Source organism: Vespa velutina, chromosome 6 (assembly GCF_912470025.1).
Source record: "Vespa velutina chromosome 6, iVesVel2.1, whole genome shotgun sequence".
Taxonomy (NCBI): Eukaryota; Metazoa; Arthropoda; class Insecta; order Hymenoptera; family Vespidae; genus Vespa; species Vespa velutina.
Window position 1 is genome coordinate 9,009,730 of NC_062193.1, and position 26,784 is coordinate 9,036,513.

Below are 26,784 nucleotides of genomic sequence, written 5' to 3' on the forward strand. Positions count from 1 at the left end.
TTTAATATTAAAACTATATAGGATGATCGATTATTGATCTATATTATCTACCGCAATTATTTTCGTTCCTAGAAAAAATTACAGGAAAAAGGAAAAAAAAGACAAAAGCTGCACAAATAACTCGGGCATAATATTAATTAAAAGTAATGATGATAATAATAATTAAATAAAATAAAACAAGAAACAAACGATGCTTCCTAAAAGAAAAGATAAAACTTTATCTTACCTCAAAAGATATTGTTTTGGCAAAGAAAGAGATACCTAAGCAACAAGCACATACAATAAGCTTATTGTAGGTACGTTGTAAGAAAATACGTTTATGAGATTCCTTTTGTTCAATAAAGCTCAATGATTATACATAGAAAGATCTTTGATTCCTAAATCTTGAATTTATCTTATCTTCATTAGAAAGGCCACTTAAAAGACGGGATTATAAGTCTCTGCGTATTCATAACTCAGTATCTGTACAGCAAAATGCTAAGTGAAATATTATACATAATTACTATAAAATACTTCAGAGAAAGAGAGAGAGAGAGAGAGAGAGAGAGAGAGAGAGATGCGTTATAGCTTATTTATAGTTTATCCAGAGTACAAGGATATTTCAGATTACTGATTCAATTTTTAGTAAATCCACAAACACATGGAAGATGATTAAATACGATTATACAAATCGATAGATTAAATCATTCGAATATTCTGTTAAAAAAATCGAAACAAAATTTTCACTTTTTTGTAACTTCATTTCAATTATGCACATTAAAACCAATTGTAGTATATTCCACAGAGCATTATTATAGAATATTATGTTAATATTCCCACCCATTTGTCTTCACTTATACATACATACATATATATATATATATGTATATATATATATATCTACATATATATACATATACATATACATATACGTATACATATACATATACATATACATATATATATATATATATATATATATATATATAAAACTTACTTGCTTATAATAATATTGAAATATGCATAATAAAGATATATTATGCATATATAAAAGATAGTATGTATTGCCAGTAATATTATGGACAATATTTCAAAATATGTTCTTCATACCATACAGTAATATAATTTTTTTATCTAGAATATTTGTTCAATTGCCTCAGATAATACTTGCACCAGTCTATAAATTGTGTGCTTCAGTTTTTATGCATAAGTATTTCCCTTTTGAGATTCACTAATTTATTCTCCTATATATGAATGTGTGCATTTTATGAATACATTACATTCATAAAATATAGTACCTAGATCAATATATATATATATATATATATATATATATATATATATATATTAGGTTGGTGCGAATGAAATGTCGGATTCTTAAGTGAATATATTAAAGAAAATCCGACATTTCATACGCACCAACCTAATATATATATATATATATATATATATATATATATTTATTGATATATATATATATCAATAAACAAGAATAGATTTCTCATTATTCATTGAGAAAGTTCCATTTCAATTGCATATTAAATTAATCTTATGCAAGGATAAAGAATTAGTATAAGAAGCACCAACATTTAACATTATTATGATAAGATTTCAAATTTTCATGAGTTGTATAAATATTTTGATTAGCTATTTAAAAATTCAGATACACTGTAATATCTATTGTTGATAAAATAAACATCAAAAACAATGTCAAATATACATATACCTATATATACAGATTTTACAGATATATAAGAGAATGATTCTTGCAAGTATTCAAGCACACAATAATATGCTTATTTTTACTACTTTCATACTGCATGCAACATTATTACTCACTTTGACGTCATAAAAATTTAAATACATTATATATTTAAAATTTTCACACACTATTCTTCATCAGATTCACTAAAAAAGAAGAAATTTTCTGTGCAATGTACAATTATGAACTAAATCAAATCACTCTTAAATAGAGCTAAAAAATCACACTGAAGAAAACTGTATCAACATTTGCTGGAATGTTGTATTTCCAACAGTAGTAGACATTTGGCTAATACTGTTAAACAAAGCTTCTGCCTGAAGGTTCTCAGGCAATCTGGTAAGAAATTGCGCTCCATGTACAAAGTCCATTTTCAACAATTCTTCTTGATACAAATGTAATACGCCGAGCGCCGTTCTAAAAAGGAACTCTTCGCCGTCTCTGAGGAATAGATCCCAGATCCTGCATGCAACATCAAGAGGCATTGCTTTGGCATATATAGTATACAACCAATCTAACAGGTACAGGTCTGGACTAAGACCAGCTACTGTGAAATGAGAAAATATTTTTGGCAGCTTATGTGCAAGCGCGCTTGAATATACCTTGTAATAAACATTCATTCTTTTTTGGTCCAAGGTAAAGGCGGCTCTGTGACAAGGATGGTTTAAAAGATTAGCAAAGCAGGCAAAGGCATCTGAGGGCTCCATATTTAATGATAATACAGCGCCCACAAAACTCATTCCTTGCACATAGCCAACATCTGGTCTATAAACGGCGTAGGCTGCCAAAATACCTTGAAGGCTATCTGATAATGGTCCACCTTCTTGAAAGACACATAAGGTAGGAAAGGTACGAGATACATCTAATTTAATCGCCGCTAACGATTCATTTGTTGGATTAGACATTGCTCTGTCCAAGCAAAGATTATACAAATGTGGCGTTATATTTAAACTATTCTGAATGGCTAATTTCCAAACTCTGCCTCGTACGCTTGGTGGCAAACCACGCCACCATAGTTCACGTACTTTCTTTGTATCTTTAACGCTTTCAAATTTGGGTAAAACATGAACGTTCCACGTATGGGAATCTTCTGCTAATCTTTCTTCTTCCTTAAGTTGCTGTTCCCTTTGTTGTTTGCGTTCTTTTTCCTCGCGTAACTCCCTTTTACGTGCAGCTTCTAAAATCGCAGTATATTGCTTACGATGACGTTCTTCCTCCAAAGCATTCTTTGCAGGTAAGTTTGCTGGTCTGGGCTGTTGTATTAGAGCTAAACTTCCTCCTACTTTGTCGATATTTCTCGACGGGCTACCCGTAGGAGTTGATTGCTGAGAACCTTTATTTTTCCAAGAGAAAACATTTTTTGCAAACAATGTATTTAATCCCCAGCGCTTTGATTTTTCTTGTTTATCTACAACAATGTGCTGTTCGTCGGATCCTAAGAAACTTCCAGAGGGTGATACTTCGCTAAGGGAAGACACTGTACTGCTACATGAACGAGGTAAACTGTTTCTAGGGCTACTATTTGCACTGCCACTTTCAAGTTTCATATATTTATCTCCATCAATTTTTGACACTATACTGGCTGACAATTCTTTACCATTGCATGGCGATTCTAGATACTGTGATTTACAGTCATAATGCATATCGTTCTCTTCCATGGAATATATCTGTTTTGTAGTAGGATTATAAGCCAAAGACATACTCTCCAAGGCATGACTGAGACTGGTACCTGCCACTCCTACAGAAACTACATTGCCAGCGTCGTACCATTTATTTTCACGAATGTGTACACATAAAGCTTTTGTCTTTACCGCTGGCATAGTAACTACATCACATGCCAAAGCCTCATTTACATTGACACTGTTACAACTTACAGAATCACCATTCAATGATACTAATTGCTGTTTCCCTACTTTCGGAGCAATATTATTGGCGATATAACAATTGGAGTCACGTCCAGCTACTTTCAAAACATGATAATTATTGGATGGATTGTTATAACGTGATATCAAATACGATGCGGTCTTTTCAGACGCGACACTCTGACCATTACTCCCATTTAAATGCTGAGGTACGGGAGTCTTCATGGCTGATAGGTTTGTCCTAACCTTATCAACACGTAGATAATCTTCTCGACAACCCATTCGCACGATAAATCATTGAACGTGTAACACGTTAATTTCTGTTTATGCATTCTCTTTAATCGTTCAGTTCGCCTCCTCGTTTAATCATAGCACCGATATCATAATTCTTAATAATCCTTTCATATATAAATCCATTCCAACACTTGGCAACACCCAATATACGATCTGTCATATTTGGAACAGCTGTTACATCGTTACTTTCGTATCAACTTGTACCATTTTATCCAATTATTTTTACATAATATACTGATAAAATATTGATTCAATGATTGCCCCCCAATTAAATCATCGATATAAATACAAGGTGAAGAAATTGCGTGGATATTTGGCAGAACACAGCATGTATTGACGGCGATCACTACCTATCCGAAAACTTGATTTATCTTTATGCCGTATTTTTAATACCTACGTACATTGGACGGGACATGTGTTGATAATTGAAAACGAAGGCAAAGAGTAAAGTCTATGGTGCATAAACGCCATATTGAATGGATGCATCTGTTATATCTTAACCTCGCAATTTCTCAAGTACCTACATTTTGATTGGTCGACCTCGACATATATATATCTATATATGTACAATCGACGAATTTCAAAATATGCACTTTTATTTATATTTGTTTACGTTCATATGTAATATTTCATGCTGATAAAATATTTTTTTGTAATATTTCCATTTTTTACTATTTTATCTCCTATACGTTTCATAACGAACACATATGCATCTACTTATGGACCTCTTAATGATACTGAACACGTAATAACCTTTAAAATAATCGTGTACATATGACTTGTGTTAATAAAAGATTTTTACGGTACATAAACTATATATAATGATTCGTCAAATAATCTGTAGAATGTATATCTAATGAATATGTTTAAACGAACTGATAAAGACGACAATAATTATTCCTCGGTACCTACGAAACGCTTGAAACTCGATGGATCGAGATCTTCATATTCTGGAGCAAGATCTAAGAGTGATTCCACGAATAAACAAAATGTACGTTTTGAAGATGTATGGGGCGATGATTTTGCCGAAGAAGAGATCGAGAAAATGGACTTTGTAGCATCTCAAGCATGTTTACGTGATGATAATGTTTTTCACAATGAATCCAAAGGAAAACATAATTCTCTTGTCACAAAAGAGAATCCACCATCGACAAGTAAACAAATGTTCTATTCCACTAATACAGAAAATCCTATGTCACAAGTAAAGACATTTACACAAAGTGATGACTATACTGATTTTGAAAAGAAATTACTATATAAGCAGAATTATAACTCAACGTTTCAATTAAATAGAAATATAACAATATCTGATAACAATGAAAATAAAGATTTAGAAAAAGAGTTAAATAAGTTAAAGTTAGAGAGGAACAAGTTATTGAATGACTTTATAATGAAAGATGGAGAAACGGTTTTCTTAAGAAATCAATTACAGCAAACGCAGGTACGTGCAGAAAATGATAAAGTAGAGAAAATGCATTTAATCGAAGAACAGGCCAAACGACATAGAACAGAGATTAATCAAATCTTTAAGGAAAAAGAAGATTTAAAAACTCAACTTGATTTACAAGCTTTGGAGATAGAGAAACTATTGGAACGATGCAAGTTGTTAGAATCTGGACATATTAAGTTGGTAGAACCACATACCGCTAATACGATGACACCCAATATTAATCGTAAAATTAATATAAAGAGTCATTCATTGTCTAATATCAAGTGTACAAAGAAAAAGGATGCGGATACTCAAGTATCAAACTTGTATCATAGAAGCAGTCATTTTTTAAGGACATTGATATTTCATTATCCTCTTTTGAAAATACCATCACAATGTTTTCGGTCTGGATTGCCAGAAAAATCTCTAGTTGAAATTCAGATAACAGAAAAAATTGGAAAACAAAATTTACTTATTTTACAAGAAGAGCAAACATTTAGAATTTTTGAAAATCCTGATCTAGTAAAGCCCATAATCACTACGATAAATGGTAGAAAATTATCTTTAGAATTTGTCCTATCAGATCTTGCTATAATGAAAAATAAGATAAGCTCAGAATTGGATTCTGATGCCTGTATACCTATTATAAATAAATTAGTTTCAACTTCGAGGGAGTTGATTATAAATACAATAATTGTTTTGCGAACTATATTCAATGCCATGAAAAATGATGACATCAGAGATATGAACGATCTATATCTTTCTGATGTTTATAAAGCTCCAATTTTTTATACCAAATCAACGTGCGACGCAAACGCATGGCATGAAAATGAGCACGGAATAGAAGCTAGAAGGATGTTTGGTATTTTATCGCATATTGCATCCGAATCATTTTATCTGAGTAATTATATAGCAGGACAAACATCATTAATTGTAGATGAAGATACGTCTTATGAAGAGTATTCGAAATATATGATACGTTATAATTCTTGGGATAAAAAAGGTCTAGACTTTGAAATGTTAGAAATGATTTTACAGCTAGTAACTTTAATAGGACTAGTGAGAAGATCTCATCAATTTAGTGGCCTTATAAGTGCAATTGCAGAGCTTTTATGTAATGTATCCAAAAAAGTTGGATATTGCGATAACGGAATAGATTTTGTTTTCGAAATATTCAAAGAATTAGTGTTTTCAAGACCCCTATCACTTTGCTACGTTCCATTGACCAAAATGATGACGACCCTTATTAATTATAATACGTTTCTTGAAAATATTTGTATAGATCCGCATAACGTGGGAGAAAGTATCTGGGAGGATCCTCTACGTTTTACATCAGACGCTTGCATTTTGCAAGTATTTATAAGACAGATTGAAAATGTTGACTTTGATCTCATAACAACAATAAATATAACACATTCGTTATTAACATTTATACAAACTGCATTACACTCAAATGCTCTTCTTGTAAAAACAGGAAATTCTTGCAACTGTTGTATGAAACTATTGAGACTCATTATAAAAATGTTATGTCGATGCTCAGAGGTATCTTTGGGTAAATTACAATTTGAAAATGACCTATGTATATTCAATGATGACTTCCTTTCGATGAGCATAGATTATAATTTCACGGAAAGATTGAATAAACGGTATATACATTGTACTGAATTGAAGAAATATGGTATAAATGAATACATGAAGCAAATGTATCCAAAAGACCGATCAGACAAAAATTATTGGATTAATATCAGAAGAAAACAATTAACTACGATGAGAGACGGAATTAAATTTTTACGACATTTAGCTACGTGCGATCCAGATTTCATGATACGATTATCGGATATCGAAGATTCATTTCATTTATTTATGAATAATATTGGTACCTTCGATAATTTAATCTTACACGAAAACGAACGAGAAGCCATAAATCTCATCAAATCGACATTCATATTCGACAAAACTTTATTATCTGAAGGTCAAGCGAATAAAAAGAAAATCAATTTAAATGAGTTAAGTATTGCGACGAATTTTCGAAAGGAATTTTCTGATTTTGCTTCGCAAGAAATGGTAAGCAAAAATAGTAATATAGAGGATTATCATAATATATTCGTAGCGTATAAGAATTTGTACAGTAACAAAAGTAAACAATATTGAAATCATTCTATGTAACGAAGATGGAATAATTAGATGTAAAAGAATTCGAATATATTAAAAGAATTTCGATATTTCGATCTTTTTCCTTCTACCTTAATTTCTTATTTCTTTTATTAATCGAGCTCATTTTATTTTCGTCAAACGATAATAGAAAGCAAAGATCGATCGATCGATTTGATCGATCCTTATCTTTATATCGTATTTTTTTAATTATCTTTCGGACATTATTTCCATTTATTATATACAATTAATTTAATCTATGCAACTTTTTTTATTAATTAAGAAATCAAATTTGTACGTTCAAATTGATATTTTATTAATTTTTCTTAAAAATAATGTTTCATTTTGCTCATTGGTCGTGAATAGAAGTCCGTTTTTTCGTATATACCAGAACGATTGGAATTGGCCAACGAAACTACTGTAATTAACCAATCATCGTTTAGTCTTTTAGTTAAGGTGAAAGTAACATTATGGCAGTGATTTCATTGAAATGTAATAAGAAAAAACACTAGAATTAGTATAGACTATATACTGTGTAATGTACGAAACAGCTGATCACCGAGGGTAGTAAAAAAGAAAATCTATATTATAATTGGAAGACTATTAAAAAGTAGGTTAAAAAAAGGTCATTTGGAAAAGACAATACTGTTACGCGAATATTTCACATCAAGATTTATTTGTGGAGCTATATAGAATTACGAAAGTGTGAGTTCTCTGGTATAACAGATGTTTGTTGTGAGAAATGTCACAAATTGATATTCAGGATTTATTTGATAAAAGCAGGTGAGATGACCAGCTGTGTGCAATAATGTTTATCCACGTAACATTAATCGTAACGATTCTAAAGTAATTTTTTTCGAATAAAAAACGATGACAATATATCATTCTACAATTTACATATCTCACGTTGCATAAATATAATATATAAATATATTATATCAATGAAGTCTGTAAATATCTTCTATAATGAAACTAACCTATCATATAGGATTTTTATAACATATATTCATCTACTTGAAATATTTATACATACATATGTGTGTGTGTGTGTGTGTGTGTGTGTGTGTATATATATATCAAATTACAGACAATGAAAAGATATTTAAAAATTGAAACTATTGGCTTCATATAAATATTATCCGTGTTTAATAATTTTTCGATTTTTTGTAATGAATTAATTAATGTGTATTCTGCAGGTTTTCCAGTAGCTGGTATCGTATACCTTTAATATTGTATATACCAGTGGGTATAATACTTGTATTAGTACGACTTTTCATCACTCTACAGCTTTGGCTTCTTGCATCATTATTACCAGATTGCAACACACTTCGTATATATTTACATCATTGTCTTAGTTTTGCATTTGGTATTGTCGTCAAAGTAGATCCAGAAGGGGAATCTAGAGACAAACAGTCAAGAATTATAATTGCTAATAATGTGTCAGTTTTGGATCATTTCGTTTTGCATCGAGCGATGCAAACATTAATGCCTAGTGTATGGGAAATACCTACTGCTCTCAGTTATGCATTGGGATTGCAAGAAATGAATATGAGTAGTAAAGAATCTTTAATTGCAAATATAAAACAATGTCTTTCGACATCTCATTGCAATATTGCATTACAACCTGAATTTGGTACAACCAACAGCCGCATTGCTTTATTGAAATTCAATTCATGGCCGTTTAGTATAGAAACTTCTGTTCAACCTGTTGCTATTAAGGCAACAAGGCCCGCAATTACATCTGTACAAATTACATCGTTGGCATCTACATGGTGGACAGATGTATTTTGGTTTATGTATGTTCCATATACAGTTTTTACCTTAAAGTATTTAAAAATTAAAAGAAATACAGATCATGAATTATTAACGAGAGAAGTAGAGAAGGATATAGCGAATGCTCTAGGACTTAATGTGAGTTCTCATACTGTATCAGACAAAGCAGAATTTGAAAAGCGTTGCATCATGGAAAAAGCACACACCAGAATACTTCCTGCAAGAGGATCACAAAACACAACAGGAATGCATAATATAGAAATACAAAGAATGGCAAGGCAGGTCAGTGAAGTGCTTCCATTCGTTCCACATAATGTGATATTACGCGATCTTTGTAAGTACAATCTCTCTCTCTCTCTCTCTCTCTCTCTCTCTCTCTCTCTCTCTCTCTCTCTCTCTCTCTCTCTCTTTCTCTACAGACTCATATCTACTTTAAATCAACATTAATTAATAACATGTGAAATAATATTATTGTTGTAGTAAAAACCAGGAATGTTGATATCACTATAGCCAATATTCTTGATGGGATAGTTGCTTATACTCCTGAATCTAATTCTCAGACAACTACATCTGTAGCATCTGCGAGCAAAATACAAACAAGTGTAACAAAAGATAATAATTGTTTTGGTACAATTTCATTCCAAGAAAGGAAAGCTCAAATGATCAGAGAAGCTAGGGAAAGGTATATTCAAAAACATGGACTGAAAAATTGCTGACAGTCTTATTCTTCTTTTATCATAATCATAATATTGTCATTAAGAATAAATATATTATTGATGTTTTACTGCATATGTATTTACGATTGTATCACATAAATATAATTTTATTTCTAAAAAATTATTGTGTTACTTATTATGCATATAATCGTTGTAACAATTCTTGGAATCATTTTATTTTTTGGGGACTGTACAAAATATTACATATTGAATGTCAAATATATAGCAGTCTTTTAATATGTATAAATTCAATGATTTTGTCTAATTTAAATTTAATCATACATATGAGAATAATATTCCTGATAAACTTGAATATAAGCTTCTTTCTCTGTAGGTGTCATTTCTGCTATTAATGTATCATTAACATCTGTAATAGCAACACTTTTTCCAGCCACACTGACTGTTGGTACTAAATCATCATCTTCTGAATCCATAGTTTCCACTTCACCTACGTGACATTAATAAATTTTGTAATATATATATATACATATATATTGTATGTAAAGTATAGATAATAGTATACTGTTCCATGTATAATGTACCTGTATCAATAGTTTGCATGTCATTAATCTCTTCATTATCACTACTATCACTGGATTCTTGAGGTAATACTGCTTTTATAGCAGATGTTGTAGAATTGGTCCCACCTTTCTTTTCATGCGCCAATAATACTGACATAATATCTTCACCCTGCTTAGTATTTGTAGTAGTAGTATTTGTGGCAGTGGCAGCTGCTTTATCCAAAATAGTTTCCTGTGTATTTATTCCATCAGCCTGAGAGCCATCAGCATTAATAACAGTACTTTCCATCATCCAAATAGGTCTTTCTTTTCTACGATTTGCTGCATTATCTTCAGAAGATTCATCTCCAATGGTAACATCGACTCTTGTATCCTCCACCATAAAACCAGATGTTCTTGTTGCTTCGCCAGACCATTGTTCATTAGGTGCCCTAAGATTGCTTGGTTTTCTTGTGTCGATACTGAAAAATAAGAAACATTGGCAGAGTATGTAGAATAATATAAACATACGATATACCATGAAATATTCAATATATACCCTCGAATAGTATTAATATCCACTGGCTCGGGTTCTAATATTTCAGGTGCCAATTTAATACCTTCCACTGCCCTCAATAAAATATACAAAGGTTCTAATTGTTCATTAAATTTTGCTAATAGCAATCTAGAATCTTTTTTAGGAAGAGCAGACTGATCCTCTTCAACTATTTCTCGACAAAATGTACATCTGAATTCACCAGTTGACATATCAAACAATTGATCTGCCTAAATCAATCAAAGATTTTAATGTATAGTGATCAGATTTATTATTACATTAGTTACATTTTTACAAAACTATTAATTTAACTTACTTCAAGATCTGTAAACGTTTTTAAACAATTTGTACATTTGAAACTGGCTCTACTAGTTGCATCTCGCTCTTCGGTTTCCATTCTTTTTCTCATTAGATCCAACTTATATTTTACCACATTTACAAAAGTCTAAAATAATTTAAAGATTATGTATAACAATGTGATTTGACTATTAAGCACAGATTATCTTTTATCACATATTTTTATTTACCTTATAATTAATAAAATAGTAATTGACTTTCTGTGCTTTTCCATCAAATCCAGTTTCCATTCTTAATCTAACTTGTATAAATTTGTCATTACGTAGAGTAGATATTCTTGCCCTTAACATTTTACGTTCAAATTTTAACAGTTCACAAATGTCATCCTCTTTCATACCTGTTTGAATCACGCCTCATTAGCAACATAAAACTATCTTAAATAATGCAGCATATATATATATATATATGTGTGTGTGTATATATATATATATATATATATATATATATATTGATCTAAAAAATACTTACACGGATTTCTTACTAACATATCCACAATTAAAGCATCTTCTATAGTATAAAAGCCACGTACAACAAGACGTGCTAATTGTTTCAAACTACTGGGAACTTCCGTAACAACTTTTTCTTCCCCACTCATTTTTTATTTGATATATAACTATATATAGCAATAATGTATATAACAAAAATTGGTAAATACAATTATTCCATCGATAAAATATTTTTCTTAATACGGCTGCAAAAAAATATAAATTATAAAGCATAAATAAAATTATTTATATCATTGAACATGTAATTTAATTTTATTCAACGTTTTCAAATTACATTCTAAATCAAATTAATATTTGATATTGCAAGTAAACTAACCTAAAAAATCTTTATGTATTCAATAATTATTTTGTATAATACACCTATTATTATAATGTAATCAAATAAAAAATGATTTATTTTCTACTACAAACGAGAATAAATGTAATAAAAAAATGTTACGAATCATAATTATAATCATACAAAAACAAACTACTGTTACTCGTCACTTGGCGTGAGGCTTGTTTGTATCGTTATAGCTCTTAGGTTATATGTACTTAGCATCATCAATGCCATCTGTCAAGTTAAATTAGTGACGTATTAATTACTAAATAACCTAAAATAAATATTATTATTATAAATTATTAATGGCAGCGATAGATAAAGTTAAAATTATTGTGGTTGGTGATTCTGGTAAGTAAATCGAACAATCTATAAAAATTTTATTTTTATAAATTCTCTTTAGTAAAAATAAAAAAATATGATAATCGTAAAAAATGCAAAGATACTTTTAAAGAATACATTTTCTTATGTAAAGTACAATATTATTAATATATCTTTTCTAATAAAATAAAATAGATCAATTTTCCTATTGCTTATTGTGATTTTATAAATGCTACAATATGTTTTAACAAATTTATTTTGTATACAGGTGTTGGTAAAACATCATTGACCCATCTTATATGTCATCAACAACCAATCAGCAATCCTTCTTGGACAATAGGTTGTTCTGTTGAAGTGAAATTGCACGAGTATAAGGAAGGTACACCTAATCAAAGAAGATATTTCATTGAATTGTGGGATATAGGTGGAAGTCAAAACCATAAAAATACAAGATCTGTCTTTTACAATCCTACAAATGGTACAGATGAAGAAAAAAAAGTTTTCTGTCAAAACAACTAATATAGTCTTAATGTCCATCAAATTTTTTTTATATCTTTTAGGTATAATATTGGTCCATGATTTAACAAATCGTAAATCGCAACAAAATTTACAGAAATGGTTACAAGAAGTATTGAGCAAAGATGGAAATTATTCAAAATCGAAATCATTCGATGATTTTGATCCTGAAAAATTTGTAGGATCGACTCAAGTAAATATAGTATTGAATAACATTTATATATATATATATATATATATATATATATATATATATGTCTATATAAATATAATTGAAAATGAATGTAATTTATAGATTCCAATATTAGTCATTGGTACAAAACTTGATTTAGTATCGGAAGTAAGATCAAGCATGCACAGACGTACTTCAACTATTGCTGAAGAATGTGGAGCTGATGAGATATTTTTGGTATGTCAACATTTCATGGATATTCATATGTTTAATAAATAAAAAAATATTTTATTTCTAGGATTGTTGTCAAGTGAGGGCATTGGCAGCTGGTTCTAGTTCATCCGTAAAACTCAGCAGATTTTTTGATAAAGTCATTGAAAGGCGTTACTATGCTATTAGGGAAGGAAGTAGTTTAGACAAACGAAGATTGACCACTTATACATCAACATACAATCCAAAACTTTATCATAATGATTAAAAATATAGTTGTTTAATCCCTTTTTGTGAATACTTTATTTGTTTTTTTTTTTTTTTCCATTTACATATTATAATAACAAATATTTCGAAATGAACCTTGAGAAATATTATATTGTAAATATTGTATTAATATTGATTATACGTATGAAATATACGAGTTTATAAATTCGTTACAAATAACGAAGCTACGATTGGCTGAATGCCAGCATTCTATATAACATGGACTTCATCGAAAGTTTTTTAACAGATATAGTTCCTAGTTATCTCTTTTTAAGACTTTTATCTTTTGCAATAATTAATGAAAAAAATTTGATTATGTATTCGGACCAACATAAATTCGATCAATAAATATTGAATTTTTGTTTAAACAAGGCAAAAACGATTCTATCTAAATACGGTAACAGGAAATGACATTTGAGTTAAAGATTGAACGTGTACTTCCTTTTCAACGTATACACATGCTCGTGGATGTAATGAAGACGTTAACTACGTCATTGTCTTGCTTTTTTTAACCTCCCTTACGTCATGCTGGTAGCGCGCAATACATAAAAATTTCAAAAGATCTTTCCCGTACTTTCAAGAATAAGTACCGAAGTGTATATACGTTGTAAAAGCTAAAGACATCGTTAGTAGTGAAAATGTCGCGTCAAGTTAGATAAGAGCGTAGAATATTTGATAATGATCGTGACGTAAATCACCTGACTTTCAAACCTGCGTATAGACAAGAGACAGATTTTTTTCCTCTTCTTATACCTTGTACAAGATTTTTATTCAAAAAATTTTAATTTCGGTATGATCTTTTTGTATCTTTCCATAAGCGTAACGTCCGAGCTGTATTATGTTTCCATATTGATCGCGTTCAGTTAGCAACTTCTTTTATGAAGCGCAACGATATGAACAAATACGTTATATAAATTTTCTATCCATTCGAGCATATAATTACGTGTATCTCTCTGTGTACATTGAACTGAATAAATTGGAGAAGGAAAATTCTTTTTTTTATTTCCTTACTAATGTATGTAATATTCCATTCATTACTCATTATTTTACTGAGCATGTGCAATTCAAATTCCTGATGAGACATATCTCTTTGATGCTGACTAAGGCACAACCATATTGATTATATTTTATTTCAAAAAGACAATAAAAACAGTGAATAGAATACTTGGAAGAAGTTTCCTTTTACCTACAGAAATTTATAATCTATTTTTTTCTTTCAGAATAATTACGACCACAATGATTAGCCTTCTTGTGAAAAAGTATTCTGGTTTAAGTTACATTTCACAATTACTGCTACGATCACAACCTGTTTTTTCCTTTCAGTATTGTGGATATGTTCATGATGTAAAGTTAAACGTTACTAATGGTCCTATTGGAGCTTTGAAAGAAAAAATATATAAAAAAGAATTAATGAATGATGAATGTCAATTAAAAGTAGTAAAAAGTTTGCAGAAAATATATGAAGAAGTTCATGAATATAAACCAGATCAATTTAATGTATTAGGAAAATGGTTTGGATGGAAAAAAAAGGATCCACCAAAAGGGTTGTATCTTTATGGTGCTGTTGGTGGTGGTAAAACAATGTTAATGGATCTTTTTTATAATTGTTGTCAGGTATCTCAAGTTAGATTTTAAGTAAGTAATGCACATGGGGAGCCAAAATATGTTAAAGAGTTCTATGACAAGGTGTGATATTTTTTCAGTGTAATTCTATAGTATAAAGGACATGCTGCACAGGAAATATAGCTTGTACAGTCAATGGAATATATTATAAAGACAATCATAGAAGCGATGTAAAGGTATAATGGCTTTCCATATGCAATACAGAATAAAATTAAGCTTTGTTTTAATGTCAAATATGATTGTTACTACCGTTGACTATGTTGCTTTAGATTCAAAGTAAGAAACGTGTACATTTTCATTCCTTCATGCTTGATGTGCACAAGAAAGTTCACGAGGTTAAGAAAACTATAGTGAGAAATACTAATAGTACTAAACTTCAACCGTTTGATCCAATACCACCGGTAGCTGCTGCTATTACAGAAGAAGCTTGGTTATTATGTTTCGATGAATTTCAGGTTTCAATTTGACAATATTTTTCTTTAAATAAAAACGTATCTTTGCTTTTTATATTATGCCATACTATATATTTCAGGTGACAGATATTGCAGATGCAATGATATTGAAACGATTATTTACTGAATTGTTCAATAACGGTGTGATTGTTATTGCAACGAGCAATAGATCGCCCGATGATTTGTACAAGAATGGATTACAAAGAGGAAATTTTATACCTTTTATAAAAATCTTAAAAGACCGCTGTTTCGTTGAAACATTAGATTCTGGTATTGACTATAGGTCGAGGGCTGGGTCTGGAGATAATAAAATATATTTTATGTAAGTTATTAATTATCACAAAAATATTTAATACTATTATATAAATGATTAATGGAGACTTAAATGTATTTCAGAAAAGAGAAAGATGTTGTAAAAGATGTTGATAATGTTTTCAAATATCTATGCTCAAAGGAAAATGATATTGTAAGACCACGCATAATTTCTATAAAAGGTCGTAATGTAAATTTTCAAAAAACTTGTGGTAGAGTTCTGGATTCAACATTTGATGAATTATGCGATAGGGTAAACATATTGTTCATTCTTTTTAATATTACACAACACGTATCATATAATAAATATTACTTTGTCTGTATCTTTCTAGCCTCTTGGTGCTAGCGATTACTTGGAACTAAGTCAGATTTTTCATACAGTGATAATAAGAGATGTTCCACAACTAAATCTTCGATTAAAATCTCAAGCAAGAAGATTTATTACTTTGATCGATACATTATATGACAACAAGGTAATACTAAATTATTTCACTGAAATATATTTCATTATAAATTAATATAAAACATATATTAATTAATCTCAGGTAAGAGTTGTGATATCTGCTGCAGTACCACATACACAATTATTTGTAGCAGAAGGTGAAAGCGAATATACGGATGATAAACGAATGTTAATGGATGATTTGAAGATTTCACATGATTCTGTAAGTATAAAATTTTTAAACTCTCAATAAGATAGAAAAAGTTATAAAATAATGTTAATAAATATTTTTAGGCTGATCATAAGTCTAACATTTTTACTGGCGAAGAAGAACTTTTTGCTTTTGATCGTACCATATCCCGATTATCAGAAATGCAAACATCTCAATACTGGGAACGATGGGAACAACATAGATAATGATAGTCTCACTTTAGTACAAATTATTTTAGTAGTATTTTATAGTATTTTATTTGAACTAATTATGGTACAAATTGTTTTAATGATTCATATTCTTTATATCAAATGACTTAATGGTACCTGGTTTCTTAAATATTATTTTAACATTATTAACAAAGAGCTCAAATAGACTTGTTAATTTATGTATTATTTATTCTTAACTTATAATAATATATTTATAATATGTATATATGACTGAATGTTACCAAGGTTGTTAAAAAGAATATTAAAATGCGATTTTTTTTTTTTTTTATATTAAGAGTTGCCTATGTACGAATAAATTTGGGATAGAAATTGTTTTACGTTTTACGTCATTGTGTTTAATTATTTATTCCTAATGTTCATAATATAATGAATGATATAAATTTCTTATTCTATTTAATGAAGACACGAGAAATATTTGGTTACTCACCGATGATCGTAATGACCTTATTTTGACAAACCACCCGCCTTCTCTCATGACCTTGTCAGTGATTGTCGAAATGAAAGTAGTTCCTTTATTGGTAATGTATTACTACGCAAGACAGACAATGCTTATTGGTTCCTTGAAACGCGGTAATAAGTAAATCATAAATATAAAAAAAATATATTTTATAAATTGTAAAACAAGATAAATAATTTGTACATATGTATATATGTATATATATATATATAACATTTTTAAATTACTAAGTTATATTGTATCTTGATTTGATGTGGATATTGAAGATAATAACGAACGAATTGGCGAGAAAAATTTATGCGAATAAAATTTTAATATATATCTTGTTATGTTAATTTTTGAATGATCAGTTCTCTTTGTATCGTCCAATTACAATATGTGTTGTAAGTATTAATATTAAAGAAACTAATGAATACCCATATAGTTATAATATGAATGGAAATGATCGTACGTTGTTGCCAATCGATATAGTTTATTTTACTTCGTTCATATGTACTATCCTCATCGAAAACATTCGATACATTCTATATTTCTAATGAATTATGAAATTAATTCATTATTTTCTTTTTAAATCCGCTTGTATAAACATCAGTAACAGTAGATAATATATAAATACATGTATATATATATGTATAATACTGATGATATGATCCAAAAATATTTCACGTGTTTATAAATGTATAAAATATCATCGAAACAGTATTTTATTTAGAATATATGATAATAAAAGCAGATAAAATTAAAAGAGTATTTCAGAAATTACACAAACGTCTCAGTTTAAGTAACTATCAAAATGTCTGAAAATTCGAAGGAGGAAATAGTAAGGGATGCTGAAAATAAAATTAATAACGCATTTTCCACTGGTAAATAATTAAATACATTGGATATTTTGTTTATCATTAAAAATTACAACATTTCGGAATTGAAATATATTATTTAATATATTATTATCTCTCTTTGCTATGTAGATTTATTAGATGTTTTTATTGACGAATTAGAAATAAATGAAAAAGTAAGACAAATAAAACATGAAGCAAATTGTATAAATGGAACTGATAAAATTGTTACATTACTTAGAGCAGTTACTTTTGTTGATTTAACTTCCTTGGGAGGCAATGATACAGCTGTTACAATTGAAAAATTGTGCAAAAAAGTAAGTTGTAATATATGATGTTATGAAAATATAACAATGATAGTTTTTTTTATTTATTTTTGATTTTCATAGGCTTTAAATCCTATTGATGACCTGAAGTTTAATTGGGATGAACCATTGCATACAGCAGCCGTATGTGTTTATCCATTAAGAATACAAGATGCTATAAAAGTGTTACAGAATAGCGACGTAAAGCATAACATTTCTGTAGCTTCTGGTAAATTTGTTTTATTATATTTTTGTATTTAGAGAGCATTAACTTAATAATTCAATTTTTGAGTAGTAGCTGCAGGATTTCCCTCTGGTCAATATCCTTTGGAAACACGTCTTGGGGAAATATATTATGCAGCAAAAATTGGAGCTAAAGAAATTGATATTGTAATTAATCGGCCATTGGCATTAGAACATAAATGGAAAGATCTATATAACGAATTAAGAACAATGCGCAAAGCATGTAATACCACATGTATGAAAACAATACTTGCTACAGGAGAACTATTTAATTATTATAATGTATATAAAGCTTCAATGGTAGCTATGATGGCTGGTAGTGATTTTATTAAAACATCTACTGGAAAAGAAACTGTAAATGCCACTTTATCTGCCGGAATAGTTATGTGTAAAGCTATAAAAGATTACTATGCACAGACGGGGAAAAAAGTAAGGAGATTAATTATGTAATATAATAATTATATTCTCCAATGATATGATCATATTAATTTTATAATTTATTCGTATAAAAATCTTTAGGTCGGCTTTAAGCCAGCTGGAGGTATTAAGACTGCATCGGATATCTTAGAATGGATGACATTAATTAATAAAGAATTGGATGATTCATGGTTAAATAAAAAATTATTTAGAATTGGTGCATCCAGTGTACTGGATAGTATTGCTAATGAAATTAATTGTACAATTAGCTGTGATGGCAAATAATCTATGAGTAGATTTTATATATTTTAGAAAGTGTTACTTCATGTAAATGTATTATAATAAATTCAATTTAGATCATTGTTATAAATTATTTCTACCAGAATAATTATTGTTAAAATAATTCCATGATACCAGAATAATAGAAGTAGATATCGATGAAAAAAATCGATAGATGAAAATCGAATACCGCTTACCGCCATTTTAACTGCAGTAGCGTCGCCTGCAATTTCTTTATACAATCAGAGACACTACATGCTTCTGCCTTTATCGTCTAGAAAACCAAGATGGTAAGTTTGCCTTACGTTGTCAATTCAAAATCCGTTCACATCGAATGTATGCTGTGAAATATCTATAGATTTTCACGTGGAAAATATCGTGTATTAATTAAAGTTTTCAATGGCATATATATGTAATATTAAATTGTGTTGAAAGAATTTGAAAAATAAGTGACTTTAAGACGTGCTGCTTATTGAAAATATTATTTTTCAATTATGTTAAGTTTTATATTTGATTTATCTTTGATTACAAATATATACGATTGGTATTATACATTTAAAAATAATGTTTATAAACAGTGTTTATTATTATATAAAGTACATGCTTAGATCGGGACATAACCTAACAATTTCGTTTATCATTACTGATCTGCTTTTTATTTATGGTTTACATTTATTTTTTATGTATACCTCTAACGTTTACACGTTTATTTTTGTTTGTTATTAAATAATAACCAAGTGTTTTTTCTTAGGCTCGCGGTCCTAAGAAACATTTGAAGCGTCTCAATGCTCCCAAAGCATGGATGTTGGACAAATTGGGAGGTGTCTATGCACCTCGTCCGTCTACTGGACCACATAAACTCAGGGAATCGCTTCCCTTGGTCATATTTTTACGTAACAGATTGAAATATGCTCTAACTAATTGCGAAGTTACAAAGATTGTAATGCAACGACTTATCAAAGTTGACGGCAAAGTACGCACTGATCCCAATTATCCTGCTGGTTTTATGGGTAAGTAAAACACCATATACTTTTTTTTTTTTTATGGCCTTATCGAAGCTGCAATACTTTTTATAACGAAGTGCTGCAGTCAAAATTGGCCAAAAATAATCTATGAGCTCCTTACTTTTGGTCACAGGTTGAATTAGATTAAATATTCTTGCTGTATTACCCAGAAGGAGTACAAATTTTATATTTATAATTAAATGCAGAAGTTATAACAGAAACGTATCAATTAATTTTCATCTAATAAACCAACAATATTAATTAATTAATGATTAACCGTGTTATTTATTATAGATGTTATCACCATTGAAAAGACCGGTGAATTCTTCCGTTTAATTTATGATGTGAAAGGACGTTTCACTATTCACCGTATTACAGCAGAAGAAGCTAAGGTATTTTAAAATTTCTTTTTTATCAATTAAAATGATTCTCATGTTATACGTTGTTTTTCTTTATAGTACAAGTTGTGTAAAGTCAAGAGAGTTCAAACTGGTCCAAAAGGAATACCATTCCTAGTTACACACGATGGAAGGACAATGCGTTATCCGGATCCTTTAATAAAGGTTAATGATACTATTCAATTGGATATTGCCAGTGGAAAAATATTAGACTCCATTCGTTTCGATTCAGGTAAATATTTATCATTAATATATTAATATGAGATTAAAGTTACAAGAAGAATTTTTGTTGAATATTGAAAAGTATATTCTTGAAAAAATATTTTTTTACTTGTAGGAAATTTATGCATGATCACCGGCGGAAGGAATTTAGGTCGTGTCGGAACAGTCGTTAGTCGTGAACGTCATCCTGGTTCGTTTGATATTTGTCATATTAAGGACTCTCAAGGACATACTTTTGCCACTAGGTATGTCAAATGTAAATTAATGTTTTATAAAATTAATTTCTTTTATATTACCAACGAAGGGTATAAATTTATCATCATTTACTTATTTCATACGAACAATTTCTAAGTACGAATGATTTACATAGGTTGAATAACGTATTCATTATTGGAAAAGGTCTAAAGGCATATATAAGTTTACCAAGAGACAAGGGTGTCAAGCTTTCCATCGCGGAAGAACGTGACAAGAGGTTAGCAGCAAAGGGAGTGAATTAATGTACATTTTTAAAAAATATCCAAATAAACTAAAAGTTTTTTGGTGAAACGTAGAACATTTATTTAATATGGTGTTCCACCATTGCGCAATACGACTGCATACATATATCTATGTAAAAATAGTTAAGATATAATTGACAGGATTATAAGATCGATCAAGATTTTAATTTAAAAGACACATTAGAAGTTTCAAAATTGAAGTATACTTAATATTTCGTAAGTTTAATGAACACATATGCAAGAGAAGATTTCGATCGGCAAAAGCAGTTAACTGCATTTAACTTTGAACGAATGTGTTGTCCATTTGCAACATAAAATATATATTTCTTACCAAATATAAAGACAAATATCTATGTTCTACTTTTCTGGCAGCCAGACTTCTGCATTTAAATTAAGCGAAGCTTGCAGAAGAGCATTATATTGGTCGTCTCTTTGTTTTTCGTTTCCTCGATGGATATCTTTGGCAGCTTTTAAGTACCTACAAGGAAAACGTCCTTGAATCGATTAATATCATTACAAGTATATATTCTGAGAAAGGTCAAGTGGACGATATAAATTTAAAATACTTGTTTATACAAAGAATCGTGTCTTTGATTTCTCTTTCAATGGAACGCGGTGCATCTGTTTGTGAAAATTCAGCATTTTTGGAATGTTTCAATCTTGTTAATGGACAAATGCGAACCCATCCTCCTTCTCGAACGCAAGGAACGTTCCAATCTCTACCGTTATCCCATACCGAAGCTGATGAATGATTGCTGATGTTATTGCCTTTGAAGTCATGTCGAATGCATTTGTCCATCAATAAAGGGTTATAACGAGACCAGGAAGTCGGACACATTTCTGAGGGCGATTTCCTATACTATGAAAGGATCAATTTATTAACCGTATTAGTCACATTTACACGTTGATACTTGAAAAAAATTATAAATCATACGGCAGAACGTGTTTCAGAATATAGATTCATGATGGTGCCATCGTTTCTATTAAATTTGGATTTTTTCTTCGTAGAACGATTCGCACAAAGTTTGGAAGACGAATTCTCTTCGTTTACTACACGATCGTAAGACCAGATTTTAAACAACGATAGTCCAGTATTACAGACTGGAAGGCCCAACAAATCGAACAAATCATGTAATAATGGTTTTTTCACTTCCGAATCGATCTCACATTCATTGCTTAAAGCTGGACTAAGATTTACCTTAAAAAGTAATACACAGTTTATATAAATATATAACAATATATTATTAACAATCTATTATTGTACCTCCAATAACCATGGTTTTAAATTTTCATCGATTAACACGTCAAAGCCAAAGAATTCGAAACAATTAGAAGAGCTTGGTATACCAGCTGCTTGACTTATAATAGTTAAACTCACGAGACAGGCTATTCTTTGCCAAAGAAACCAATCGAAGTATCCAGCCTGCTCGAAGTATCGTCTGAGTTGTCTCAAAGTCCATTTGCAACCTTGGAAAGAAAAATGAAAGGAAGGGTTGCGTAGTCGTTTAAAGAGAAAGGAAGATGTATGTACGCGTCTTTAACATGGGTTTACCAGCACCAATGCGTTCTTTTTTCTCCGAATATCCTGGGCCTAGTTTGTTCAAGGAGAAGTTCGTTAAATGACGAAAGGGATCGTCTAAACGTTCCAAGGAAAATTTCTCCGTGGCAAACCGAGCTATACCTTCCTTGTAAAGATATATCGTCAAGGGACGATAAGAAGGTACGCAAACGTAAAGACGTAAGTCAAACTTGTAGCCACCGATGAGAAGAGGATTTTCTATGTATCTTTGTACAACGGCCGAATTGTTGTATGAGAGATCGCTTAATTTCTGCGAGCAATGAAATAGAAATATATCAAACGGATTAAAAAGAAATTAATAAAGACAGTTGGAGAATTTTAACTTACACGAAAAAGAAATATTCCTCTTCCTTGGCTTTGGCTGACCGGTTTGCAAATCCAAACTCTATCGTCCTTCTCGTAACGACTACAATCTTCCGCGAGTTTCGTATATTCCGAGGGCAAATTATATCCTACAGGACTGACAGGAGATGCATTATATTTTTTTTTTTTTTTGTGATAAATGCGTAGAGAAATCGGAAAAAAATGATCGTACGCGTGCCATACCTGAAATCGTAAATCGAGCCGTGGCCTTTTTTCATGCATTTTAAATGACGCACGAGATTGTCCTTTCTACAGATCGAATTTCCTTTTGGTATTCGATTAACGAACTGGAAAAAGAGAAACGATTGAATGCCAAACGAAAATATTTCGAATATCAAGTGAATTCGTGTCAAATATAAAAGAAGAATAGTAGAAAAAGAGAGATACGACGTTTACCTGCCAAGGAAATAATGGTTTAAATTGGGTAAAAGGAAAACCACCGGATCGCCACCATAAATTCCATCGATCTTTGAATACATTATTTTCTCCCGCGTATTCCCTCCATCCTCGTTCCGTGCAAACCTACGAAAAACGTGGGTAATTTTTCTTGAAGCATTTAAAACGGTCAATAAATCGTTTCTAATTCGTTCGGAATCGTTTCTAATTGACGTTTATTTTCAATTATCTCGTTGGAGACGTAATATATAAATAAGGTTTCATGAATCATCCATTTAAACCGTTCACAGTCGTATAGAGAATTCTGGGTATCCCGAATACGCGAAAGTCTTCGCACGAAAGCATTCACATCGGAAGTTCGTTCATCGCGTTTCGCGCTCAACGATTTATTAATTCTCTCGAACACGAAAATAGGATTGCCCTTGATTTATTGTCGCATTTATTAAAGCATTAGGAATATAGCCTGCTGCTATATCGAAAGCCAATCAAGGACGAAAATAATTGAAAATTACAATCGCGCATTACACTCTCTATCCGCTCGTTATTTCTTCGTAGCGTAGCGAAAGCGATCTCAAATAAATAAGGGGTAAACAATCTCTCTTCGGTCAACCGCAAATTACGACCACGCAACGTCCGACTCACTTTTCATTTAACCCATTTTTCTCTTTTCTACATTCTGTGCCAGGTGCATTTAACGATCAAAGCCGCCCCAACCAATTTGTCTAATAAATGTACCTCGTCACGAGCTATCTCCGGTACGAGCTTTCAAGTTCGTCTCTTCTTCTTCCTATTCTTATTCTTCTTCTTTCTTTTTTTTTCCTTTTTCTTTTTTTCCTTCTTTTCCTTTCGACATTTAAATGTTTCGCGAAGCGGAGAAAAAGTATTCGCTTTCAACGTTTTACGCAGTCACGAACGAAAAATTGTCGTGACATTGAACGACATCGGAAGACAAATCGAAAGACTCGCGCGATGAGAGATACTCGTTTAATAATTGAGTTCGAACAGTGTCGTTTCAGGAACTATTATTAATTATTTCCTCTTCCTTTATCCTTGCATGTCGCATGTAATTAGTCATAGACTTTAGAAGTATCGTACACGCAGCGGAAATTCGTTGCGTCTATTCGCCTATGCAGATATGGCATCTGTATCGTAGCTTCGAAAATATTTGGTTCAAGGTTAACAAGCAATGCTAACTTTGTAACCGGGCCAAATTAAAACCAAAGAAATTAAAAAGTTTGACGACAGATCGACTAGTCTATTTTTCGACTGTATTTTTTGACTTTGAATACATGACGACTTTTATCCTGTCCACGATAGAATCGTTTCAACGATTTTTCTATGATACCTGTACGAGTAGAAGAGGTCCTGCTCCGTTCTCGTTGAGTCTGAATACGAAAGGTCCTTCCAAGCATTTTACTGCCATGCCGGAGCATGATATATCTCATAGGATTGAAAAGAGGACGTTATGACGTGCAAGAAACTCTGAAATAATTGGCGTATTTAAGAGGGAATTAGAGTTCACACCTTGTAACATTTCGATGTGACGTATACGTAAGTTCTTATCGTGAAAAATCAATGAGAAAGTATGTGCCAAAAATAGATGGTCGTTAGCTTCACGCTATACGCAAAGAATAAAAATGATCTGAGATTTTTTTGTAAATTAATATCACGAACGATCGACGTTTTATTAAAAGCAATAATAATCACAGAAAGATATCCGTGTTACATATATTAAAAAGTCAAACGAAAGATACTTTGAGCATTTCTACGCTGCGCCTGCGTCAGATTCAAAATGAAAAGCCCGCGAAGGTAAAGAGATTCGCTACTCACTTATTTATCTTGCGATCGATCACGCTGTAGCCGAAACGATCGTCCTTTTTATCATTAAAATGATCGATCTCTTCATTTTTTCTATTTTCTTTTTTCGTCTAAGATCACGAAGGATCGGTTACTTAAGTGTAAAATAGAAAAAGCTCGTCGAGATGTATTCTGGACGAAATCTAGATTCTAACTGGCGCGTTTACGAGCTTTCGCGATAGCTCTGAGTTTCTTCGCAGGTGCGCAGGTTAATCCGTCCTGTTACCGCGCGAGCTTGCGAAGGACACCGGAAGTAAGAGAGATCGCGTTTTACGTAAAAGAAAGGCGTAAGCTCGCGCAAACTCGCTCGCCTTTCTTAGTTAGGAATTTCGAAAAGTATTAATTTACGAGAAAGCTCATTAGGTACACGCAATCCGATCACAGCTTTTCGACTTTGAACTTTTCTACGTTTCTATACTTCGAAGGTTCCTCGAGTTATTGATGTTAATATTTTAGGTATGAGTTTGTCAAAGGTATGGAAATTATTTAAACGCAATTTTGACGTCATCGTTATTAAAGACGGTCAGTGGGACTTGCTTTAATATTACCTTTCCCTTTCGCTTTGAAGTTGCTTTCATGTCGAACGACGTTGAACGTTCGATCCTGTACAACGTCGAATCGATAAAAGTATGTAGTTAGTTTCTTTTTGGGGTTCGTTGAAAATTACTCTCTCGAGTTTAACGACCGAAGGAAGAAAGTTCAGTTTTATCGGCTCACGATCGTGAATGGTATTTCGTGCGAAAGAGCTTAGGACGGATATGGATTAAAAATAGGTGTATAGAGGTGAATTCGACCAAAGTTTTTTTAAATGTTAATCGTCCTTTCTAAAATTCACCTTACGTGGATTAGAAGTATGGGAACCAAGCAAAAGTATACATTTCATTTTATTGTAAGCAACACGTAACACAGATACAGAGAGGTTCTATCCTGCCGATAATTAAGCCCGCTATCGATCCGATTATTAACTTTATTAA

At 31.0% G+C, this 26,784-nt stretch overlaps 9 protein-coding genes across 24 annotated transcripts in view; 6 read left to right on the plus strand and 3 right to left on the minus strand.

Annotated features, from left to right (window-relative positions):
• The window catches only part of LOC124950180 (TBC1 domain family member 14-like), a 113,552-nt gene extending 109,275 nt beyond the window's left edge, over positions 1–4,277 (minus strand). For all 7 annotated transcript variants that reach the window (XM_047496563.1, XM_047496561.1, XM_047496559.1 and 4 more), the window contains exon 1: positions 1,819–4,277. In XM_047496563.1, coding sequence (XP_047352519.1) covers positions 1,963–3,882 — 1,920 coding nt within the window. In that variant the 5' untranslated portion in view covers positions 3,883–4,277 and the 3' untranslated portion in view covers positions 1,819–1,962. The remainder of the gene's footprint in view (positions 1–1,818) is intronic.
• Positions 4,278–4,426: 149 nt separating this feature from the next.
• On the plus strand, positions 4,427–7,537 carry LOC124950178. Its single transcript, XM_047496548.1, has one exon. The coding sequence runs from the start codon at positions 4,751–4,753 to the stop codon at positions 7,472–7,474; it is 2,724 nt and encodes a 907-aa protein (XP_047352504.1). The 5' UTR covers positions 4,427–4,750; the 3' UTR covers positions 7,475–7,537.
• Positions 7,538–7,993: 456 nt separating this feature from the next.
• Positions 7,994–10,215, plus strand: LOC124949623 (lipid droplet-regulating VLDL assembly factor AUP1 homolog). 2 transcript variants are annotated; one of them, XM_047495000.1, is made up of 3 exons: positions 7,994–8,257; positions 8,671–9,581; positions 9,728–10,215. In XM_047495000.1, exons 1-3 carry the CDS (start codon positions 8,217–8,219, stop codon positions 9,961–9,963), a joined length of 1,188 nt encoding a protein of 395 aa, XP_047350956.1. In that variant the 5' UTR covers positions 7,994–8,216; the 3' UTR covers positions 9,964–10,215. The 2 variants fall into 2 exon arrangements, with proteins under 2 accessions (XP_047350956.1, XP_047350957.1); XM_047495001.1 differs by lacking the exon at positions 7,994–8,257 and adding an exon at positions 8,268–8,320.
• On the minus strand, positions 10,111–12,361 carry LOC124949622 (general transcription factor IIE subunit 1). Of its 2 annotated transcripts, none has more exons than XM_047494999.1 (7): positions 12,343–12,361; positions 11,845–12,067; positions 11,547–11,713; positions 11,336–11,464; positions 11,023–11,249; positions 10,506–10,945; positions 10,111–10,411 (listed from the first exon to the last, which is right to left on the minus strand). In XM_047494999.1, exons 2-7 carry the CDS (start codon positions 11,969–11,971, stop codon positions 10,236–10,238), a joined length of 1,266 nt encoding a protein of 421 aa, XP_047350955.1. In that variant the 5' UTR covers positions 11,972–12,067; positions 12,343–12,361; the 3' UTR covers positions 10,111–10,235. The 2 variants fall into 2 exon arrangements, with proteins under 2 accessions (XP_047350955.1, XP_047350954.1); XM_047494998.1 differs by lacking the exon at positions 12,343–12,361 and adding an exon at positions 12,199–12,231.
• Positions 12,116–26,541, minus strand: LOC124949619 (probable tubulin polyglutamylase TTLL2). Of its 4 annotated transcripts, none has more exons than XM_047494984.1 (12): positions 25,299–26,541; positions 23,954–24,079; positions 23,741–23,844; positions 23,522–23,654; positions 23,168–23,444; positions 22,880–23,082; positions 22,550–22,813; positions 22,182–22,474; positions 19,692–22,093; positions 17,385–18,928; positions 15,982–16,059; positions 12,116–12,907 (listed from the first exon to the last, which is right to left on the minus strand). In XM_047494984.1, the coding sequence occupies exons 1-9, from the start codon at positions 25,374–25,376 to the stop codon at positions 21,973–21,975; spliced, it is 1,599 nt and encodes a 532-aa protein (XP_047350940.1). In that variant the 5' UTR covers positions 25,377–26,541; the 3' UTR covers positions 12,116–12,907; positions 15,982–16,059; positions 17,385–18,928; positions 19,692–21,972. The 4 variants fall into 4 exon arrangements, with proteins under 4 accessions (XP_047350940.1, XP_047350938.1, XP_047350937.1 ...); XM_047494982.1 differs by having other exon boundaries at positions 14,386–16,059; XM_047494981.1 differs by lacking the exons at positions 12,116–12,907; positions 15,982–16,059 and having other exon boundaries at positions 17,875–18,928; positions 25,299–25,435; positions 25,784–26,541.
• LOC124949628 (rab-like protein 3) lies at positions 12,226–13,710 on the plus strand. The gene is made up of 5 exons (XM_047495024.1): positions 12,226–12,552; positions 12,791–13,000; positions 13,083–13,231; positions 13,334–13,447; positions 13,509–13,710. The coding sequence occupies exons 1-5, from the start codon at positions 12,507–12,509 to the stop codon at positions 13,686–13,688; spliced, it is 699 nt and encodes a 232-aa protein (XP_047350980.1). The 5' UTR covers positions 12,226–12,506; the 3' UTR covers positions 13,689–13,710.
• On the plus strand, positions 13,862–17,281 carry LOC124949621 (putative ATPase N2B). 3 transcript variants are annotated; one of them, XM_047494996.1, is made up of 8 exons: positions 13,862–14,702; positions 14,908–15,301; positions 15,580–15,765; positions 15,843–16,084; positions 16,159–16,327; positions 16,407–16,547; positions 16,620–16,739; positions 16,811–17,281. In XM_047494996.1, the coding sequence occupies exons 2-8, from the start codon at positions 14,924–14,926 to the stop codon at positions 16,931–16,933; spliced, it is 1,359 nt and encodes a 452-aa protein (XP_047350952.1). In that variant the 5' UTR covers positions 13,862–14,702; positions 14,908–14,923; the 3' UTR covers positions 16,934–17,281. The 3 variants fall into 3 exon arrangements, with proteins under 3 accessions (XP_047350952.1, XP_047350953.1, XP_047350951.1); XM_047494997.1 differs by having other exon boundaries at positions 13,862–14,477; XM_047494995.1 differs by having other exon boundaries at positions 13,862–15,301.
• Positions 17,649–19,575, plus strand: LOC124949625 (deoxyribose-phosphate aldolase). Of its 2 annotated transcripts, none has more exons than XM_047495004.1 (6): positions 17,649–17,797; positions 18,171–18,277; positions 18,383–18,567; positions 18,640–18,784; positions 18,851–19,227; positions 19,318–19,575. In XM_047495004.1, the coding sequence occupies exons 2-6, from the start codon at positions 18,208–18,210 to the stop codon at positions 19,498–19,500; spliced, it is 960 nt and encodes a 319-aa protein (XP_047350960.1). In that variant the 5' UTR covers positions 17,649–17,797; positions 18,171–18,207; the 3' UTR covers positions 19,501–19,575. The 2 variants fall into 2 exon arrangements, with proteins under 2 accessions (XP_047350960.1, XP_047350961.1); XM_047495005.1 differs by having other exon boundaries at positions 17,680–17,797; positions 18,161–18,277.
• On the plus strand, positions 19,648–21,664 carry LOC124949627 (40S ribosomal protein S4). Of its 2 annotated transcripts, none has more exons than XM_047495021.1 (6): positions 19,648–19,784; positions 20,246–20,504; positions 20,793–20,890; positions 20,957–21,128; positions 21,234–21,363; positions 21,489–21,664. In XM_047495021.1, exons 1-6 carry the CDS (start codon positions 19,782–19,784, stop codon positions 21,613–21,615), a joined length of 789 nt encoding a protein of 262 aa, XP_047350977.1. In that variant the 5' UTR covers positions 19,648–19,781; the 3' UTR covers positions 21,616–21,664. The 2 variants fall into 2 exon arrangements, with proteins under 2 accessions (XP_047350977.1, XP_047350978.1); XM_047495022.1 differs by lacking the exon at positions 19,648–19,784 and adding an exon at positions 19,968–19,991.
• Positions 26,542–26,784: the final 243 nt, after the last annotated feature.